The 23,659-nt window shown below is 38.3% G+C and overlaps 1 protein-coding gene across 1 annotated transcript; it reads left to right on the forward strand.

The window, feature by feature from the left end:
• Window positions 1-2,655: 2,655 nt before the first annotated feature.
• LOC133730308 (uncharacterized) lies at window positions 2,656-5,015 on the forward strand. The gene is made up of 2 exons (XM_062157927.1): window positions 2,656-3,721; window positions 3,955-5,015. The coding sequence occupies exons 1-2, from the start codon at window positions 2,656-2,658 to the stop codon at window positions 5,013-5,015; spliced, it is 2,127 nt and encodes a 708-aa protein (XP_062013911.1).
• The last annotated feature ends 18,644 nt before the right edge of the window (window positions 5,016-23,659 follow it).

Below are 23,659 nucleotides of genomic sequence, written 5' to 3' on the forward strand. Positions count from 1 at the left end.
TATCTAAATTCGTTCAAGGTGCGGACCAGTTGTTATACATTTCAGTTTTAGTTGTATAATAATTTTATGCATTAGTTTTTTACTGATTAGTCTTCTATCGTTTGTCATTCTTCTCAATTGTTGAATCATGTATTTTGTTGAGCCACTTCGTAATTAATATCAATGCATTCACGATTCTTTAGTCATTATTTGTTGATTCTATCTTTTTTTAACTGTTTGCAGTTATATCTTATTTTCAACAGATATATTATAAGAACCAAATATGGTTGCAAGTTAGAATTTAGGTCTATCCCAAAATTGGTCTTCACTGACAAGACTGGCCGACTTGTTGTTTCTCAGGCTAAGAAGAAGAAACGTGGTAGAACTATGAGAGCAAAAAATAAGAACAATGGTGAGAGAGTGATAGAAGCATAAAATGCGACGATCATATTGTTCAATTCAATACATTTTGCTTAGCCATTTCTTTAAAAAGTCTATTTTAACTTTGTTATTTTCTTAGGTACTTTGTGAAAGAATTTGAGAGAAACCGGAACTTTAATGGAGAAATAAAGGTAGGAAAACATAAAGTATAGATACGAAGGACGATGCTTGATCATTCCTTTGGTCATAAATCACATGAGAAGCTCATATATGGTGCAAAACAGTTGCTACAAAGCTGAAAATTGGAAGTTCCAAATTAGCTTCTCGGATTGAGTTTTGGAGGGCTTTTCTTGCAATCTTTCTAAGGGACTCTTGTAGTAAAGGCTAGCAATCCTTGGAGAAAAAATGTTATAGTATAATCAGAGCTCAAGAGTTGTTCAGAAACATCAAAGACGTAGCCAGAAATTGAATTGAAAGTAGGCTTCCTGAGAATGCAGAATCCCTCAGCTTTATGGATTGCATTTTCAAGGAATTTTCCTGTGGACTTAATGGAGGTTTTTCACAAAGGTGCTTGATCATTCTAGAAGACATGATGTTATAGAGCACTAAGGAATCGAGAACCATCCAAAAAAGTGGTGGTAACAAGTCAATCCTAGTCCAAGAAGGAAGCTTGAAGAGAAGAAACAAATCTTATTCTAACTAGAGGAAGTTCGGCCGTGAGTTAATTTCTAGGGCTGCTATGCCTTGCGAATTTGGAAGGTTCAAGACACTATAAATGTCAAGGAAAGATCTTAGAAGAATCCTACAAGATTACGGCTTGATTACGATGACTTGGAATTAATTTATTTAATTCCAATTTTGAGCACCAATCAAAGGAAACACCAAGCAACTAGGGAAGTAAATTGCAAGCAGATTTGAAGAAGGAAAAGGCATGGCATCTTCTACAAAATAGAGGCCTCAAAAACACAATTCAAGCACCACACCTTTCACTTTCTCTTCTATCTCTCTTTCTTGTTCATCTGCCACCATTTTTTCTTCTTTCCTTTTCTCTATTAATATTATTATGCTAAAAAAAAGGGAAAATGATCATTTACCCAATTTTTGGGTCCTTTAACCCCATTTACCCAAACAGTCTAAGAGATTCCCCACTTAATCAACAGTTTTCATTTTTAAACCCCAATTACCCAATGTTTTCAGCACGTGCCTGTTTTATCCAAATTTGCTGACCCTTTTGCCCCTCTATAACTGAAACGCTTTCAAATTGTAACAGAAACGTGATTTAGGGAGCGAAGCTCTCCGATTTTAGAGAGAGAGAGAATCGGCCGGGATTGTAGAGAGAGAAGCTCCCTGGTTTTGTATAGTGGAGCTGTATCATTTTAGAGAGAGAGAGAGAGGAGCTGTGCGATTTCAAATTCTGGAGAGAGAAGCTACCTGGTTCCGGTGTGCGAAGCTCTCCGGCGATTTCAGTGTGGGAAGCTCTCCGGCGATTTGTATTTAGAGCTGGTGGTAGAAGATTTGCGAAGCCTAGAGAGAGAATATCTGCTGCTATTTTCACATGGAGCGAGGTCGAGATGCTCTGTGTGTTCCTCCACTGCAGTTTGTTTTTTTTTCTTTAGCTCTATCTAATCTGTTTGAGTTTTAGCTCGATTTAATCTGTTTAATGAACAGATCTTCTTGTGTACGAATTGTTGTGTTATTTTCGAACTGATTTTTCTGAATCAGATATTCGTGTTATGTTTGTTTTGGTTTTGAATTGTTGTTGCAGTTTTGTTATGAATTTCCAGGTGTTTTTGAGTGTATTGTGTTAGTTTTGATTTTCAGTATTAATTTCGTGTTTTTATTGGTGAATTCATGCTTGGATGAGGGTTTGAGCTGTTTCCTTGGTGATCTGGTAGCTCTGATTAAATTTTTGGGAGGCAGTAATATTTCTACTGGGGGCCAATAATGTGTGTTCAATGATATTTTAGTATCTATAATTGTTGCTTGCTGATCTTTTATTTGAATTCATTTCAATTGATTACATTTTCGAAATTGTTTTTGCTGTTTTGACTATATTATTGGGGACCAGTAGTCTGTGTATTGGGGGGTAGTAATGTTTTTATGTGACATTAACTCGCTGTAATTGTTGTCTAGGTATCCTTTTCATTATTTTAAAAGTATTTTGGTACTAAAGTATTTTTCGTTTTGGTAGTTTTGATTAAATCATTGGGGGCACATCTCAATTTAATGGGGGGCAGTGATATGTGATGTAGGTTTAATAATAGATTCGTTCGGTTGTGTTTTCTTCGCAGGTCTATGGCTGATCCTCTGGTTGCTAGGTGCCTTTACTCTGGCAAAGGTTATATGATTCCTTTGAATCAATGCATGAGCTACTCTGAGTTGTATGAAGACATTTTCCGTACATTCCAGTTTTTGCCAAGTGATATTATTGAGCTTCAGTATTCAGTTCCAGGTTGTGAAGTTTGTTTTCTTCATAACGATCGTGATTTCCAGATGCTGTTTTGCTCTGCTAGAATACATAGGTTAGAGTGTGTCGATATTTCAGTTTTAAAGATTGGGGGAGGTTGTATGAGAACTTGTTCTGTGGATAGTGGGTCGGAAGTGATTGATGAAGATGATTATTTGGGTGATGCATTCAGGACTGAAGTTCACAAGACCTATTTGTCTGATGAGTGGAGTTCTTATATTCATCATGTCGGGGATAAGTTTCATGGTGCTGCTGAGCTCCGTGAGAAACTCAGGAAGTATGCAATTGCAGTTGGTTTCGAGTTTGTTTTGCTGAGAAATGATTTGGACCGTATTCATGCAGTCTGTGCAAATGTTGGAACCGAAGGATGTGATTGGCATCTTCGTGCTTTTTCATCATCTGCCAATGGTTGCCTTTACATAACAGAGTTGAATAATATTCACACTTGCAAGGGTGTAGTTAGGACTCAAAAGCACAAGCTTTTGGGATCCAAGGTTGTCAAGACTTGCATTGCTGCTGATGTTAGCTATAATCTTTCATTGACGCCAAGGGAGATTATGAGCAAGTTCAAATCAACTTATGGGTTTGATATTTCCTACAAGGTTGCCTTGAAAGCAAAGCATCGGGCTAAGGAAGCGATTTATGGTTCCGATGCAGACACGTTTAGCAAGTTATCTTGGTATAAGGAAGCTGTTTTGCAGAGTAATCCCGGCTCTTCTTTTGTGTTGGAAGTTGAACCATCGACAAATCGTTTTCAGAGGCTTTTCGTAGCTTACGGAGGTTGTGTGGAAGGCTTTCAATTCTGTTTGCCTGTGTTGTATGTTGATGGAACGTTTGGTAAGAGCATTTACAAGGGGCAGATTCTGTCTGCAACTGGAAGGAATTGGAATCAAGGTAACTGTATTGTTTATTGCCCCCCCCCCCCCATACATTCATTATTGGCCCCCAGTAATTTTGGCTTTTGTTATAGTTTCATCTGTGTGCTTAATATTTCTTGTTCTAGTTTCTTTCATTGTGATAGATATCATTTTTACATTGCTGTGCGACGCTGTGATAGGTTCCTGCCGTGCAATAACAACATTATTGGCCCCCAGTAGACTGATTTTCCTGTGATCTGGTTTATGCAGGTTTCTACCCTCTAGCCATATGTTTTTGTGATTCTGAGACAGATGCAAATTGGACATTCTTTTTCAAGCATTTGAAGAGTCTTCTTGAACCTCAAGGAAGAGTTATCACATTTATTAGTGATCGGGGTGTTGGATTGTTGAGTGCTTTCGATAAGGTATTTGCTGGTAATCCTCATCTGTTTTGTTACAAGCACTTGGTGGCGAACCTTGCCGGTAAATATAGGGGTAAAGGTAATTCAAAGTTGATTGAAGATGTTAAGCAGAAGTTTTTTAAGGTTGCATATTCCTCTACTGAGAAGGAATACCGTTTCAATTTGCGATTTCTTAGAGCAGTTGGTGGTGCCGATATTATTGACCCTTTTCTTGCTGAATTGCCTGTGGAAAATTGGTGCCGTGCATTTTATACTAGTTGCCGATATGGAATTATGGCTAATGGGATTGCTGAATCATTTAACTCTTGGATTGCAATTGAGAGTTTGATGCCAGTCTATTGTATGCTGGACCAGACAAGAATTAAACAAATGGAGATGGCCGGTAAGAGGAGGGAAGAGGCAGAACGTTGGACCACAGAACTAACTCCCAAAATGGAGGAAAGATTGAAGGTGCAAATGGAGAAATCTCGTCGTTTCAGTGTCCATTATTCTAGCCCTGGAGTTTATGAGGTTCGATCTGACTTTTCATATGTAGTCAACATCTTCGATCATTCATGTTCATGTGTGAAATGGCAGATCAATTGTTTTCCTTGTCCTCACGGCCTTGCTGCATTACAGGCTGCTTCCCTAAATGTATATGATTATATTGATAAGTACTTTCAGGTTGATATGTTCAAGAAGAGCTACAGTTTTCCTATCTGTCTGATAACCAATGTTGATATGTCTTCTTCAGAATCTGCTTCTGAATGTATATTACCTCCCCTTTCGAAGAGGCCCCCCGGGAGGCCTAGGGTGAAGCGGTTCAAGTCGGTTGGAGAGGCTGAAAAGAAGCTGATTCGTTGTGGTCGTTGTGGCAAAATGGGCACTCATAACAAGTTGAGCTGCACTGAACCTCTCGTTCAGCAGTAGTATATGTTTCTGTAAAGAGTCGTTGGGTTTTGAATTTGTCTACTGGGGGGCAGTAATTGTTTATATTCAGGCTCAAATAATCATTTTTCTTTTCAGATGTCAGATTCTTACAGTTGGGATGATTAAAATAGATTTTACACAGCTGAATTTGGATTTTCCAACAGGGTTAATGCTTACAGGTGGTTTCTGGGGGGCAATAAACATATTAGTGCCCAGTAAACACATCAATTTAAGGACTCCTTGTATATTCAGGCTGAAACAAGCATTATTCTTTTCAAAATACAGAATTATACGTTCGGCTTCTTTGCAGTTGCTTTTAGATAGTTGAAGTCAATGTTCCAACAGGTTTAGCTGTTTTTAGTGCTTATAGTAGGTTTCTGGGGGGGGGGGGGGGGGGGGCAATAAACAAATTCCTGCCCCCCAGTAATGTTCTCTTTTCAATGACATCTACTTATTTGAAACCCTTTTCAAATGTTGCCAACAAATTTAAAAGCCAACTGAGATACTTCTGGATACGAGAACTTTACAATCCCTACTCTTCGGATACGAAAACTGCATTTCTAAATATGTTATATCTTATCTCGCTCCTCACTTTCTGCCCAATAGTAGGTGCATGAACCTCTCAAGCAATCTTTTCCTCATGTTGTCCCCGCCTTCCTTGGTTGGTTCTACGCCATTTACTATGCTCTCCATGTAATGGAGCATAAAGGGCCCGCAATCACCACTGTAAAAAAGTAAAAATAATTTATGTTTATGAATGTAGGCAGCAACGACAAATGTTACACAACTATTATGACAAATAGGTTGCTTTAATTTACTTACGATGATGTGTTCTGTTGCGGGCAGTCAAAGTCTTCAAAGAGTTCATAGTCTGTCTCCACCACGTTATTCTGTAAGATCCAGTTTCTGGTTTGTTTTTCCTCCTCGGTCATTGCTTCTTCAACAATAATCAAGTTTTCTTTATCATCTTCGCCTTTGCATTTTTCTCGAGTGACATTTGGATCTTGGCTTTCGCCCCGTAGTCTCGTCTTAGTCAAGTTCACACCATGTATGAATTTCTTTATGTGCTTTACCTGTTTTTTGCAGACATGGAATTTTAGTTCAATAAAAGCATGCTAACAGTATGGAAAACATAAAACTGCATTTGTGGAATTACTACATACCACTCTTGCTGCATTCAGTTGGTACTTCTCCTCATTGGTGAATTCATTGATTGGTGGCCTCAATGAATTCATATGACTGAACCTCCTTGTTTCATTGTCAATTACCAGCAAGGTGTAGTGCATGCTTGTGGTGTGGTGAATTGGTACTAGCACCTTTTTGAAACGGAAGACTGACCACAGGGGTTCATAAATCATGGTCTCGACACCACACTCAAAAGGTCTAGTGTCCTCATCTTGTTCTTTGGTCTGTTCATACTTTATAGCATAGTACTGCATACAGAACGTAACCAAGTTAATTCAAGGTCAAACTAAAAATTATTGAGTAATAATCCCTTATTGACTACAAAAAAACACATTACTGGGGGGCAATAATGTGCCTACTGGTCCCTAATAGACCGACATATACCACTTGATTTACATTCAATGTGAAATAAATAAACATAACATCTTCAAAACACAAAATGATATATATTCAGTGCCAAAAATAGGGGAATGATCGCTCTACTGCCCCCCAGTAGAATGATTACTGGGCCCCAATAAACACAAATTGTACGCCATAATTTAGACTAATACACAATGTTGCTTTCCAAAAAACACATAATTCAATGTATTGGGTTTAGGCTACTTACCCCTGCGTCGATTGTGAGGAATCCCACTTGCGCATTTAGCTTTTCTGCATCAGACTTCAACAAGTCCATATAAACGCTGATCACCTGCAATTGGGTCATTGGATCTTTCATCAGATCATTAAAAGTGAACAAGAGTAAGGAAAATTGAGTGAAATACGCATTTTACTGGGGGGGCAGTAATCATTGTCCTGGGGGGCAGTAAATCATTAAATGGAGCCTTTCATTGAATGACTTACATCAGTTTCGATGTCCCCCTCTTGGATGATTACTCTTAAGTCGTGCTTGGTGATCCGGCGTAGAAGATCAATGCTGGTCCACACTACTACAGAAATTGAAACAGACGACGGGCAAAAACTGTCGTCTGATATGGAGGTTGACCGTCGTATATCGAGGCGCCGTCTGATGAAAGTCGATTGTAGGGAACCGTCGTGTGAAGGGCTCGGCAGCATGTTGGCAGCATGTCGACAGCTTGTTGGCAGCCTGTCGACAGCATTAGTTGTTGTATGACTGTTATTCAGACAACGGGCGACTTTAGAAACTGTTGTGTGATTGCGATTCAGATGTCACTTTATTTTATGGCCGTTGTGTGACTTCTATTCAGACGACAGTTTTTATTTTGTAGTTGTCATGATTATTGTATACACTCGACAGTTCTTTTGACAAAAAGTGTGGTGTGAAGACTAACAATTAAATGTATTTGTGCTTTAAGATGACAAATTGAGCTTTTACAGTTGTGCTATAACATGTTGGACAAAAGATATATAACAATGAAATTAATTCAAATCCCACCATATGTAAAATGAATTCAGTAAATTGATATCAAATAGGGAGTATTTCCCAAATATTCATACACAAATTTAAGAGGGTCATTTGTACATTTATCTTCTTTCTCTGTTTCTGTCAACTTTTGCTATTTTCTACATCATACAATGGCCGAGTACCTTGCAGCTCCATGTCTACAAGTCGAGCTACTGTCTGTGATCCTTGGGACACATCCTTGATACTAGCCATGTTGCTTAGCCTGGTGTTGGCCCCAGTAAGAATGGGCAGCCCTTCTCTGAGTTCCAACCGATATCCCAATAACCATTCCAACAACAATTGAATAGATGCAGAAGTTTCCAATTGATGTTAAAAGCTGCAACCATCAAACAAACATTACTTTTTGTTAACATGTATACACGTTCGAATTGGTCATTAATACAATGTATAGAAATTGTTCCCATCTATTAACCCATAAGATTAGCTCATCTATGATTAATACAAGGTGGAGAATGTGAAATAAACCTGCTGGAAATGGCTAACATGTATCGTTTTCTCCACAAGATCAGCTGACTTTCCAGAGAAAGTATGGATACCAGTTGCAATAACAACTCCTTAAAGTTCTCCTTGTTTGCATGTTGATCCTACAAGTGATAGAGCATACTACAAGTGATAGAGAGAATATCTCCAAGAACCAATCTAGCTGCATATGTCTCCAGGAACCAATCTAGCTGCATATGTCTCCAGGAACCAATCTAGCTGCATCTTCTTATGTAAACCTGCACTGGACTACATTATTTAAAAGTAATGTTTGAAGAGAATGACATTTGCTTTTGGAGCCAACTGAGCCATAAGAGCAGCAGCAACATTGCCTGCATTGTTCTCCTCTATAAAACTAATGATACAATTAATAATAAGTAGGACGATGATCCAACAAAATCATGATAACTTGCATCATATATCTGCACAAAAAAGGTGACGTCACCATCTAGTGATCTGAAGCACGATGGTAGAAGTGCCACTGCCAATTCTTCGCCATTTGGAACCTCCAAATAAACCTGCAGACAGAGGTATGAAATGAAGGTGAGTGAGATGCCAAACCAACTTAAGTACATTACAAAGAACAAAAAAAATATCATCAACTAAAACAAGGGAAATGAAATGCAGCAATCTGCAATACACATTATCCTTCCACCTCAGTGGTGTACCTACCCCTTGGTTTTTGAATATTTCTTCAAATAACTCACCTGGAGTTAAAGACCACATGGTCACTTAATCATATAGTTACAGATAAGAAAGCAATGAATTGAGTACATGTCATGAATTAATTTTACGAGGTGTGCACATCTAGGTGTGTATTAAAGAAATTATCAGATTCTTTAATCATCTTAGTGCACATGGATTTACCGTGTGTTCCTATAAAACCATTATTTCCCTTTCTGAGGGATTCTCCCATCATGAAGATTTGCCTCCCCTTTCAAGTTAGACAAACAAAAACAGCAGCATCAAAGAGATGGTTATGTTATAAAAGACTATAACTTCAACTACCCATAAATCCTAAATTCCTAGAAACAATCAAGATGAGCTAGAATGCATGTCAAATAGAAAAGTTTACCATAAATCAATTATTCAATATAGAATTAGGCAAAAAATTTCTCAATGAACTTACCCTATCGAGAAAAAGATTTTCACGTGCTTGAATTTTGAACAGAGCCAACCTAAGCTCCTTCTGCAAAATTACAAAATAAGGTAGATAAATGAAGAATGCATAACCAAATCAAGCTAGCAATACAAATGACTCCAGCATCAGCAAACAGCTTTGCCACCTCCCCTGATTAAAAACAAAGCCAGATGCTGTCCTAAGTTATTGAATATCTACCGAAGCAATAGCAACAGACACACTATTAATGGAAAAAAGAGGTATACAATGACCCATGAAGCCCTGTTAAATTAGAGAGAAGAAACAACCAGAGAATGAAGCAGAATGCTTTCCCTGAAGCCCTGTTAAATTATAATTTCTACCATCCTATGTGGCACAGAACACACACAGAATGAAAGCTAGGGGAAGCACAATTACATACCTTATTTACACGAATTATCTTTCCGTAAAGCTTGATCATATTAAGCACCTTGACTGCCTGCAGAGCAGTCAAAACAACAAATTTATAGTCAGAAATAACATCTTTAACAGGAATCGGGGAGCTATACAATAACTTGAGAAAACGAAAACTTATGTAATCAGCATCCTCTTCACTTCGGAACTCCACGAATCCATATCCTTGATGGAGGTTCGTAACTCTATCTTTGGGAACATACACATTAACTGCACGAAAATAAGCATAGAGTTCCATTAGTAGTTTTAACAAATCTTAATCAATTCAATTTCATTTATTTTCATTAATAGACGGGATATAGAGGAACTAAATAGTAAATACACAAAGCAAGCTTTATAATCAGATACATACCAACAGGACCGGCTTGAACAAACAGCTCCCACAGCAATTCTTCACTAACCTGAAAATTCCACAGCAATTCTTCACGATCTTGTGTGGGTATTTTGGACCACGAAATATTCCACTTCTTTCAGCCACAGAATTCGCCGCTGCTATCCCAGTCCCATCTTTTGTTTTGGCTTTTTGACAGAGAGGGGAAGGCGAATTTGGGTGGTGACCCTAACCAACTGAAACTAAAACCAAAGTCGGAAAGATCGAAACAGTGACCTGAATGGCTTTGTTTTCTATTTCGAGTTCGCAAACTCGCTTCTCGCAATCGTAAGGAGGCAAACGAGTCGGAAATTGGATCGGTTAGCGAGAAAGAAGCGAAACCTAAAACCATAATCGAGTCGCTAAAGGTGGTAATGGATCGGAGAGAGACTGCCGCCGGAGAGACCATCATTGGTTGACTGCTCGTAGAAGTCTTGGATGTCCTTAGTGTTTATGTTGGCTCTCCACGCATTACTGCACTTCTTTTCTCCGAGCCCAAAACGAAACCTTCAGCGAGATCTGGGGGATTTGAAAATTGAAAATTGAAAATTGAGGATTTGAAATTTGGGGATCCAGACGGAGGATGGTGGGGATTTGAAAATTGAAACCCTAGAAATTGGTGGGGATTTGAAAATTGAAACCCTAGAAATCTGAGGGTAAGAGTGAGGGTTTGGCTGCAGGTTTTGGTTTTGGTTTTGGGGAGACGCTGTCGAGAGAGGGAGGAGCTTTGGGTTTTGGTTTTGAGAGCGAGGGAGTGAGGAGCTTTCGGTTTTTTTTTTTTTTTTTTTTCCTCAGTGTTAGGGTTTTAAGCCCGACCCATATCGATTTGGACAAGTCCTATCAATTTGGACAAGGACTCACACAACAGAATTTTATAAAAATGTGGTATGAGTGTGGCTATTTTAAATTTGAGATTTGTCTCCTATCAATCTGACTTCCCTCTTTGGGGAGTTAGAGAAAAATGGTGGTGGGAAATCTCCCTCCTTCAGCCAAACATATTGATCAGACCACAGTTTTATTATTTTTCGTCGTATGATTAATACATGTTGGGGGGAAATTTGGGGTTTGAGATGGGGTTTGGCACCATTTACATGGTGAGAAAATTGCCGCTCAATTTATTAAGTATCACACAACGGTTTTGTCCTTAAACGCCTTCTGAACTAATTCATAAGTCCATATCAGACGACAGATTTCGTAAAAACGACGTCTGAAAAAATAAAAATCAATCAGACGACGGAAAAGTATGATGCGTCGTGTGAGAGGCGTCGTCTGATTCAATTTTTGTAGTAGTGCCAGTACTCAGTCCTATTCAAACAAAAACATTTGATTCCAATGCAGATTTTATCAGTATGATAAAAGGAAATTGAATTGTTGTACCCATTTTAAACTAGGCTGTGTACTTACGTGTCTTTCATAGCAACGTTGAAGAAGTCTCTATAGTGCCTTGCCACTGCTGGGTCCAGTGTCCTCCATGTTGGCTTATCGCATTTCACACCCTTGATCTTTATATTGTTCAACATTTTTCTCTGGGCTTGCAACATGATTCCTGCTTTCTTAGGTGCAGCTCTCTTCGTAATTTTTGCTTCTTCCGGAGTGTCGTACTCCCACTCCTCCTCTCTAGCCTTCTTTGCAGCCCTCCGGTATGTCTTCACGTTCTTCACTATAGAATGTATCTCTGGAGTTTTCTTCTGTGGTTCCTGTTTGGATGGGGTCCCTTCCCTCTGTTTTTCCTTTCCCATTACTCCCATCACTTCCTTCTCAGCAATAATCCTTATGATGTTATTAAGCTGTTCATCTTCCTCTTCATTTCTATGTACTTGTTGCCCCGGTTGAAAACGGCTTTCATCTTGTTGTTCAGGTACTTCCTCGGCAATAGGAAATGTTGACGTCACCGTGTCCGTCGACTTTCCCACACTGGCTGCATAATGGGTCTCCTCTCCTACGCTTTGTCCAAAGTTTGGATTTTCATCCTCAACTTCATCTTGGGGGACCACTTTCGGCATGAAAGGAACTATCTCAAGTTGTTTTTGTGGTGGGGGGACCTCTCCTTTCTCCTTTTCAAGCCGGATGTACAACGCCCTGATGAGGTTATTTTTTGCCCTCTTTTCAATTTCCAGCTCTTTAATCCTCTCATCGGCAACCTTTAGTTTGACCCATAGATCTTTGTTCTGTGCATTCAGTTCCTCGTTTGCTTTGGCAAGCCTTCCTAGCTTTGTCTCCATTTCTTTGGTGGGCTTTGTCTCACCAATTGCTGCCTCCATCTCCCTGATTAGTTCCTTGATATTCCCCTTCAGCCTTTCATTTTGTTCCTCTTCTGTTTGGCTTGCCTGGGGCACCTGCCAAAAATTTGAACAAAACCCTGTAAGTTATTGGTCCCCAATAATGTGTTTACTGGTGGCCAGTAATAATATTATTGCCCCTTAGTAGACTACCATAAAAGCTCATATTTCCTTTTAAACAAGCCAATGTTTAAAAATTAACAAACAAACATCAGTTATTCACTTCATAGGATTAGTTTAAGGTATAAATGAACATGTGTCAACAGATTACTGGGTCCCAATAATGTGTCTATTGCAACCCAATTTCTGGCACAAGACAAGCTCAGTTAACCCACTCACCCAGTTGTCAAAGCTTGGTGTGTCCTGCACCTCATCACCCATCTCGAGGTCTTCCAGTCCAATTTTCGAATACCACGGTCCAGCTTTTATCAGATCCTGTTACATTTAACAAGTCAGTACTGTGTAGTTTCTTTAAAAAGAACATAGATGTAATGTTTTTGTAATTTGCTTACCACGGCTAAGTTCTCGTTCCTGTACAGCTGCTCCAGGCTAAATATTTCCTTTATCGACCATCGGATAAATCGTGGAGTTTCATTCTGCTTTCCAGGTATCCAGGTCTTTGCCCTGGTCTTCTCAAGGAACCAGTAATATATGAGAAGAAGGCATCCATTCAAAACAGATGGACTGTTCCTCCTATACTTTTGTAGCCCTTCCATTAAGAAGCTCAGAATTAATCTTGGCCAGTTGTACACGTTTATGTTCTCAATCCGTTCACATATGGCGACCATATCCCATGTGATCTGAGCACCGGTTCGGGTGAAAAAGAATGTGCTGAATAGATATGTGATCATTAGCACGGCTATCTTCCTGGCATCTTTCTCTTTTTCCGGCTTTGTCAACTCAGTTACCAAATTAGATTCCACCTTTGTTCTGAGGACAGCATGCGTCTTTAAAGGGCTGCCAAAAATTGGAGAGTCTTCCATCTCTTCCCTCACGACCCTCCTGTTCACATTGAACACTTCTCCTTCAGCCGGGAGGTGAAATAGAGTCGTGACATCCTCCTCCGTTATTTTCATAACAACATCCCCAAACTTCCACTTGTTGTCTGTGCGGTCGAAGTGCCTCATGAGTATCTCCAGGTCCGCTTCATGTTTGTGGAGCTGGATCTCGGTTATCTTGTCCTGCCAGAACGGTTCCATCATTTCTCCAAAATCTGTACCCTTCAAAATCTCCTTTGTCTTGTCTGGTATTCTATCCTTGTGTGCATTGACCATTCTCCAGAATGCACTGAGCGTGCACTTCTGTTGCTTCCACTCAATCTTTGCTTTTTGGGTCTCACTTTTCTGCTCTTCCTTCTTGATTTCCGCTTTCTTTTTCTTCTTTGCTTTCTTCCTCTTTGTTTTTTCTTCTTCTGAATCCTCTTCCTCTTGAACATGTTTCCTTTTTGGTTGTTGTCTTGTTTTGATTACGAACCTCTTCGTTGTCTGTTCACCTTCTTATTCGGATTCTTCTTCGGATTGTCATCCTGAATCTTCATTAACTTCTTCTTCAGCAGATTCTTGATCAGAATGATGTTCTGCCTGTGGTCGCTTCCTCTTTCTGATTTCGTCAAATTTTTTTTGCAGGGGTTGGTTAAACGTTGTATCAGTGCAGTTATCTGAACTCTCTGAACTCCTGTCATCTTCTTCTGAGTCACTCATTATGGTGAATCTTGGTCTACCCATTCTACACCAAAACAAAACCAAACTGATCATTCTAAAATAGTAAAGAAAAGGGTTCTGACCCCGTATGAAGACATTATTGGGGAGTAGTAATGTGTCTACTGCCCCTACTAAACCATCAGAAATTGCACCAGTTTCAAGGATTCACAGTGTATTGCACATTAACACAAAGAAAAACACAATGATCATTCTATAATCAACAAGAGATGATGACTGTCGTCTGAGGAAGACATTATTGGGGAGTAGTAATGTGTCTACTGCCCCCCATTAAACCATCAGAAATTGCACCAGTTTCAAGGATTCACAGTGTATTGCACATTAACACAAAGAAAAACACAATGATCATTCTATAATCAACAAGAGATGATTACTGTCTCCTAAGAAAGACATTATTGGGTGGCACTAATGTGTCTACTGCCCCCCAATAGACCATCAGAAATTGCACCAGCTTCAAGTATTCACAGTGTATTGCACATTAACACAAAGAAAAACACAATGATCATTCTATAATCAACAAGAGATGATGACTGTCTTCTGAGGAAGACAGAATTGGTGGGAAGTAATGTGTCTACTGCCCCCCACTAAACCATCAGAAATTGCACCAGCTTCAAGTATTCACATACTGACCCCCAATATCTGTCTACTGCCCCCCACTAGACTGACACAAACCTCACACTTTGCATCAAACATTACACAGGTTCCTATATTTCGCTGTTCATAGAATTTATTCACACTCAAAGCAACAGTTAATGTCTAAAAACCCACATTATGATGGTCAATAATATCTCTACTGCCCCCCACTAGACTGACACAAACCAAACAATTTGTTTCGTTTATCGACTACTGCAGTTTAACACTACATTTACGTTGGAATAGCAGTTTCAGTCCGTCAATAAATAAAGCAGTCATCGTTGGCCCCCAATACAAAGTCTACTGGGGGGCACTAATGTTACGACTTTTATGGTTATGACCCCAGAATAGGCGTTCAATAACACCTCATTCTCTCTAAATTAACTGTTTAGAATAGACAAGCAACATTCGTATCAGATTTTCTCAATGATGATACCAGACACCCTATATTTTTACCGATTTTGGAACTTGCAAAGTCGTTCGAGAAATTTCACAGAAATGTAACCAAAATGAAACTTCAAATTACTTTAAACGTAAGATTTTGTAATAGGTTCCTCAGAAAACATGAGAAAATCGGAAAACGGAGTCGGAAATTTAGTTTTTACCTGTTTCGGTATCTTCGAAGCCGAAAAAGGGAAAACAATTGCCGGACCTTGAAGCGTCGTCGCCGGAGAACTGTCAGAATCCAGGTGAGAGAGAGAGAGAGAGAGAGAGAGAGAGAGAGAGAGAGATAGTGAAAGAGGGAGTGAGGCAGAGGGAGAAAACGAATCGGTTACGGAGGGAGGAAGAGATTTGACCCAGATTGATGCTTGATAGAGATGGGTAACTGATGAGTCGTGTAGTGGCACTACCGTAATAACAATTTCATCCGGAGCCTAGATGAGTCATGAAACTGTAAAATTGGGTAAGTGGGCACAAACACTTAAAGGTGGAGTGATTGGGCAAATATTGGGTTAAAAATGGGTAACTGGTCACGGCCCCTAAAAAAAATCAAGTATTCTCATCTAGGAGGATCTCTCTCTCTCTCTCTCTCTAAAAAACTTGGACTTTGCACCTAGCTTTTGTGATTTTCTTCTTGTCCGGCGGTGCTCAAGATCGGCGTTGGTTTCTCCATGCCGATACTAAGCGGCTGCCGGACGGGTACTTGAAAGCTATTACCTCGGTAGTCTTATGAGGGTGGTGCGGCTCGAGGTTTGAGCATATTGGGTGATGGTAGAGTCTGGACCAGTCAGATTTTGTAGGTACGGTGGTTGTCGAGAGCTTCCAGGACTTGTGGCAGCGGGTATCTTCGGTTGGGGATTTCCTGGACCTATCGGTGGAGTGGCTATGGCGGTTTTTGGGTATATCAGTGTGGCGGCAGGGCTTTGGTGGTCTGGGAAGATCGCTGGGGTGTCGTGGCTGTGGTGGATCTGGACGAATCGTGATAGTGGCATGGCTAGGAAGTTCTGCGCGGTTTCATAGGGGAGGTCGCGACGGCTGTAGGTCGGGCAGCGTACGTGGTCGGTGACTGGAGGTTGGGGATGGTGCGGCGTGCTCAGGTCATCCCTTCACTACTGAGCCTTGAGCTGGGCCCATTCTCTTAGGGCTGCCTTCTTGGGCTTTAATTTGGGTTGGGGTGTTTTGCCCTAGGCCCATCCCCTATGTTTTTTAGTTTATCTAATTACAATAATTTTCTTGTATTAGGAAGCTATGCATTTCTCTGCACTCTATGTACCTATAGCGCCTCTAGAGTAGTACTAAAGGAGGATTCAAACTGCGAGTACTACCACTATCTTCTTGTCTACGGCGAAAGGGTATGTAAGGGCTTTTTCTGGCTTATGTTGCAATATATTGGCATCCAGATTGGGTTTGATTCAAAAAAATTAAAATAAAAATAAAAATAAGGACTAAATATTGTTTAGTCCTTGATCTTTTTACCATAAAACACTTCAGTTCCTGGCCTTCTAATTTTACACATTTAGTCCCTGTACTTCAAAATTTCAGACCAATAGGTCCTTGCCGTCTAAAAGTCACGGCGAAATGTCTATTATGCCCTCAGTTCTTTTTTTTTTAATAATTTTTTTTTTTGATAAATTTATTCCTTTCTCTTTTATTTATTTATTCTTTTTTCTTTATTTTATTTATTCTTTTTTTTTTTTTCAAACAGAAAGAAAAGAAACGGAAAAAAACAGAAAAAAAATAAATAGAAAGAAAGAAAGGGAAAAAAAAATCCTTTTTCCAAAAAAAAAAAAATTAATTAATTAATTAAATAAAAAGAATTGAGGGCATAATAGACATTTCGCCACGACTTTTAGACGGCAAGGACCTATTGGTCTGAAATTTTGAAGTACAGGGACTAAACGTGTGAAATTAGAAGGTCAGGGACTGAAGTGTTTTATGGTCAAAAGCTCAAGGACTAAACAGTATTTAGTCCTAAAAATAATAACATTATTATACTATGTTTTTTATTTCGGTTTTTAAAACTATGTGTAACTAACTTTCTTTTTTTTGGGGGCTAAGTTTGAAGCCCCAATCATGTGATAAACTCTTTGTAGGAAAATTCTACAATGTGTTAACGTATGACATGCATACAATAGCCTTAAAAGTGGTAAAATGAGTCCTCAAAATAGTAATATTAGTCTTCAAAGTGGTAACATGAGTTCTTAAAGTGGTAAATTTTCTTAGTTACCACATGAGTCCTCAAAATTGTAATATTAGTCCTCAAAGTGGTAACATGAGTCCTTAAAGTGGTAAATTTTCTTAGTTTACCGTATGAGTCCTCAAAATAGTAATATTAGTCCTCAAAGTGGTAACATGAGTCCTTAAAGTGGTAAAAATAGTTGATGTATGAGAAATGTTAACATACCTTAGCTTTACCCCTCTTTGTTATGCTATCTTAGTTTTGAAAACTTGGTTCTTGAGATTGATTATTTGATTTTTCTTGATTGAAAACCTTTATGTGCTTATGTTCTTTGAGTCGACACTTAGGATATATGCATGTAATTGGAGCTAGGACTTAAAAACAATTCACTTAAGCATCTTGTTTTCTTTGTTCACAAGAAGTAAAGGCTTTGGACAAAAGTTAATGTTTCAAACAATTAGAGGAGCATGCTAGGTAGGCGTTCCACAGTAGGATGCTACTCTATAATCAATCAAACTTCCATATGTGCTTAATGCTTTAAACATGTTGACACTAATTGTGTTGTTGATAGGATAACATTCTATATCTTGATTGCATGTTTGATAGGCTTAATTACTGTGCGTTCACATAGACTAAGTAATTAAGGGAAGTAAAAATAAGGGACATGATTTTCTCCAACTTATTTCTTGATTGATTTCTTCCTCATAATTTTAGTAATTGAAACTGCGAGCATAATTGGTGGTGGATAACTGAGCTTCTAACATCTTCTTCTCTTGATCTTTCAAGACTTGAAACCAAATTCTCTTTTTTACTTTTCCTTTTAATTTTCATTAAATCCTAAAAACCCCCCATTTAAATTGCGCTTTCTCTTCTTCTCTTCCCCCTTCTTTTTATTTCATTTGTTTTGTTTTGTATTTTAGCTAGTTTGTTTGTGTGATTAATTGTGTACCCTCAATCCCTAGCCTTGAATGAACTCTATTTGTTCTATACTACAATCTGACAATCTTGCAGGCTTAAAGTGTATGCTACTTTTAGCATATTAGAGAGTCTGCTACACTTATTGCACAACTACCCAAACTTAAGGGGCTTAAGAAGAAGCATATTATAATGGATGAAGGGTCTGTGACCTCTTCTAACTAAGGAAGATGTGATAGCTTAGCAAATGGATTTGGGTCGTAGGTTAAATCATGAATCTACTAATGCTTATTTGTATGGCTCTCATGTTTAGAAAAGATGAAATTGCTTAAGTAGTGATTTTTTTGTCAGCGCCACAAGGCAGGGTGTTATTTTGTTTTCTTGGTGAACTATTCATGAATTAACATTTTTTTCTCAAAAAAGTTGTTGAAGTTGATCTTGCACAAGTACAACTTTTTTTTTTATTACAAGCTCTTGTATGTTTATGTTTGTGGAATTTGGAAACATACTAAATATTGAATCTCATAATGTTCAATTTAATTATAGTTAATTTAAAATAAATTTGCATCTCAGATCGATTATATGAAAATAAATAGTTACACGAATGATAATTGAAATAACGAAAACCAAGACCATTAACATTGACCAAACTTTTTATGACCATATTTTTCACTGTAATTTCATACATATATCATTGTAACTTGGTGAAACTATCACACAATGTCCCAATTCTGATTTAACATTGTCACTCAATGTCACGATAGTTATAATGGTTTCACAAAGTTATCATCATCACAAAACAAACCAAAATATCATTAAGTCAAATAACATATAAGGATTATAACATAGAAAATTAAATTTTCTTAGAAAGTCTAGACAAATAAGCTCTTCCTTCTCTCTAGAATTTTCTCAAATCCTTCAAATTGTTGGATCATAATTCATATACATATTTGTGCTCTAAAACATGGCAATTAGTTGTTCTAAAGTCTAATTTAATGTTGACTAATCCAATTCCATTATTCCCCTAATTTTGTACCTTTGTTTAATCTTTGTGTTTATTTATATATATATTTATTATGTTTTCCTTATCATGCTAGGAAAAGGATGGAGAAGCATGGAAATGCACTAAAAAGTCAATCTTAGCACATTTTCCTACTCCGGCCAGGAGAAAGCGAGCTAGACAAGGAAGGAGGAGCGGCAGCCTGATCAAACGAACTTCAAATGAGTTGAAACCTTCCAAATTCATTCTAGACATCCTAAGAATCATTTCATATGAATAGTCCAAGAGCTAGTTCAGAGTCTAAGGCCTTCAAAAGATAGGTCCAAGTTTTTGACTAAAATATGAAAAACTGCAAAACCGGACCTGTACGGATTCCAGCGGTATTTCCAGCCAAACCACAGTGAAATAAGCTCTGAAATTTTACCAGAACGATCTACACTTATCGAGAAACATTTGGTATGAAGAAGTTGAAGGCCAATTCCAAAGTCTCAGTGGAGATTCAATTGAAGGAAGCTTCAGAGAAAGAAAACGTATCCTAGTCAAAACAAGGCAGTTTGGCCTAGAACCTTCTTTAGGCGGATTTCTTGTGCATTTTTGGAAGGTCTATGATGCTGAAATTATCAAGGAGAGTCCTAGAAGAATCCTACAAGATTATGGTAAGATTAGTCCATCATATTATCCTTTGAATAATAGACATCCCTATGCACTTTCTCTCCTTTGGTTGTCACATTGACTTTGGTGACCTAAAACCACCCCAACACTCTTCATTTTCATGTTTCCCATGCACAATAAAGAGAGCAGCTGCTTCTCTCTTCTCCTAAGTCATCTTTTCAACTCTAAACTCTCATAGCTCATCATTACTTCCCTCTTTTTACTCCATCTCTTCCATACCCCTCTTCCTTGTTTTTAGGATCTATTACCACTCTTATACTCCACCTCCATGCTTCTTACAATGCTTGAGCTTCTCTCTTTTGCTTCCATTCATCATTTTACTCCTCTTTCTCTTCTCTGTATAAGCATCTCTTCTCACAAGGAAGAGACATCACCCATACCACCCCATTACATTTTCTTTCTCTCCACTACACCAATTTTGTTATCAGACAACACTTTTTGCACAACGAAAAAAAAAAATGTGTTGTGTGATGAAGAAAAGTGAATCACACAACATGTTTAGTAAACTTACGTTGTATAAGGTGGTTAAAATTCTGAAGTTTTTGTTTAGAAGGTCATTGCACAACGGTTACAAGAATAATCTGTTGTCTGAATCATAAAAAAAAATAGCGGCAGATTTCCCTCCCAGATCGACTCAAATTTGGCTCCAAATTGGTACTATATAGCACAACAGTATAGTTATATCTGTTGTATGAGAGTACCATGCAAAGCATGATACAACGGTTTTTGACTTTTTGTTGTGTGATGAAGTGGGAAATATTGAATGTGCCTTTATTTGGCCCAAAATGGCACTCGAGCCCCCCAAAAACCTCCGAGTTTTGATTGAAATATAGCACCAAATTGATAATCAGACAACCAAATGAGTTGTTTCCGTTGTGTAAATGAGCATTGGCTAGCATGTTACTTTGGTAGCATATTATAGCAGGAACTTTTCCCTCTTTGGAACCTTAGCTGAGATTTAATTTGTTCACAATCAGACAACAAAACTTCATCTTTATGTTGTCTGATTCATAAAGCAAAAATTAAAAGCCCGCCACGACTTAATTAGCTAGATAGCTAGGTTTATTGGATTTGCTCTCCCCGCGCGTCTAACACTTTGTCAAAACAGCCGTTTCCTCTCGTCGAGTAGCTCTCTTCTCAACTTCATCAAAAACCATCACTCGATCTTTCATCAAAAGACCATGGCTCTCTCATGAAAACACCATCCGTCATCAAAACACATGCATCTCGATTAGGTCTATCTCTGAGAAGCCATGCCAACCCATTCCCTCTCTCATCTCCCCTCAGCTGCAAACCAAATAGGAAGCCGCTTGGAGGTTTGATTCTAAGCAAAATCACCACGAAGCACTGACCTTGTTGTTCTTGCGCAGCCCACTTGAAACCACTGAGCAGATCTCTCTCTCTCTCTCTTTCTCTTTTCTATCCGTCACTCGCTATTAATGGTGCTCCGGCCACGAACCCGTCTATAGTCAGCAGTTTGACGGCGAATCCTACCAGACTTAACCTCCACTGTGATCTGTCGAAGCTTGTGGGTTCAGGTAAGATTCCAATTCCACCTCTCGAATATGGGTCATCTAAATTCATCTAATTCATGCTTATTTTCATTAGTTATGTGATTGTATTGAACTAAGAAAGCAAAAACAAGCATGCCCACAAAGAAAAAAAATGATGTAGTTACTGTGATTGTGTGAATGGTTTCCCACGAATTCTCCTTCTCTAGATTTGGTCTGTTCGCCCCATTCTACCATGTTTGGATTTCCTGATTTTGATTTTAGGGTTTTTTGGGGATTTTTTTTCAACGGAAAAGACTGTTGCTTTAGGAAATTGGATAACTGATTTGTCAAATTGGAGATAAGGTTTTTGACATAAGTAAATTGCTCAAGTAATGTCGTAACAAATAGCAACTCTGTTTGATTAGAGTACAGGGAACAAAATAGTATTTGATTGGTTTAGACTTACAATTTAGATTATCTAAATTGGTGGTGAGTTGATGGTGTTAGTGTTTGGAATATGATTTGATCTTTTCATGATATTGTTAGATCCCAGAAAGTGAATTTAGTTTAGGCTTAGTAGATTCAGTGTTCTTTTTGCATTTGCCTTGATTGAAGATGTTTATTCTGTGCAGTAAAGTGATTGTAAATTCATGGAAAAATAGAGGGTTCGGTTACAATATTGAAAGTGTGGAGTATCATGGTGACTTTCAGTTTCCATTGGCTTGTATTGCTTGAATGTTGAATGTGAATCTTACTTTCCAAACCGAAAATGTGGTGATTTTTCTTCAATTAGTATTCCATAAGTCAAGGACAGCATTTCAAAACAGGCCTAATTGTTTTTTTGTGTACAAATATCGTTTTGAAGTTTGGATATATTTGTTTTTCACCTCAGGTATGATAGTGTACGAAAAGCAAGTTGTGAATATGCACTTTAAAAACATGTATCTATTTGGTTGGAACTAGTTTTCTGAGTTTTTTTTTTTTTTTTTTCAGTTTCTTCTTGTGGGGACAGGGAAGAATGAGTTTTATTGGCTTGCAATGAATTTTTTCATGCTAATCTTGCTTATAGAAAGTGATGTGATTATTATTAACAGGAGGAAATAATGTGGTAAAAGCTAGTTTTTATGGAAGAAGGGAGTCCTATGGTATATGTGCTTAAGACCTTTCTTCCTACAATCATATGAAGAGTCTTATCCGTCTTGGGAATTGATAGGGTGGAAGAGGAGAATGTCAAAAGACTCAAATACCAACAGAAGGGTAAAAAAAAAATGAAATTAAGTGAATGGTTGTTTTATGCATGCATTCAAGTGCTAGTTAGTTACCCCACATTTTGACTCTACAAATGTTTCAGTGATGTTATGTGTTTATCATCTACTGTTGTGAAAGATGCATGAGGATAGTGTGATCATGTGCTGCAATGTTGAACATGATGCAAATTTGTTTTAACTTGTCGAGACATAATTAGATTACTGAACTTAGAAGACATAAAAGATGTAGAACTGTCATCCGGTTACCAAGAGTGGTCTCATAGACTATACATCGAAACTGTTTCAGTCTAGGGTCAATGTTGTTGCTTTTGAAAGTTCAATATTGTGACTTCAAATGTGCAATTTAAGCCACTTAAACTCTACTCCCTCCCAAGGCCGTTAGGGAACTTGACTGAAAGTATTTTCAAAGTCCTCATTTAAAGAAACAACAGCTTAGCAACACTACTAATATCTAGAATTGCCAGCATTTAACAAAACATGTTGTACAAGCTTCCAAATCCTGCAGATTCTAGTCTTTATTCAAGAATGCCAATAGGTTACAAAAAAACTATAGCCTTTGAGTAGTAAGCGCTGGTGGTTTTTTGAACAAATTTCATTTAGGTCTTGTCTAGTCATGCATTATGGAAGGTAGGAGTTGTTGACCTTTCTTCCTAAATCTGATGGCCTTGTTTATTATTCTCAGCAGCCGCACAATTAAGGCATATCTGGTGGAGTTGGAAGAAGCTGTAGAGTGAGTTGGACTCGTGCACTGAGCTTCACTGCTATTGTTTGTATTCATTGCTGGAGCTGGATTGGTGAGTACTGTGAGCTTCACTGTTGAATTTGTGGACTGCTATTAAATTTGTTTTGAATCTTTAATTTGTTGAAATCTATTGTTCTATGCTTAATATATATCATGGTATCATTGGATTTGTTCAGGTGGAATGTGTATAGGACTGGTTTGGTTCATATATACTACATCTGCAGTTAATGTTCTTATTGGGGAATTGTTTGGATGTTGTTTTAGCATAGC

Source organism: Rosa rugosa, chromosome 2 (assembly GCF_958449725.1).
Source record: "Rosa rugosa chromosome 2, drRosRugo1.1, whole genome shotgun sequence".
In the NCBI taxonomy this organism is placed as follows: Eukaryota; Viridiplantae; Streptophyta; class Magnoliopsida; order Rosales; family Rosaceae; genus Rosa; species Rosa rugosa.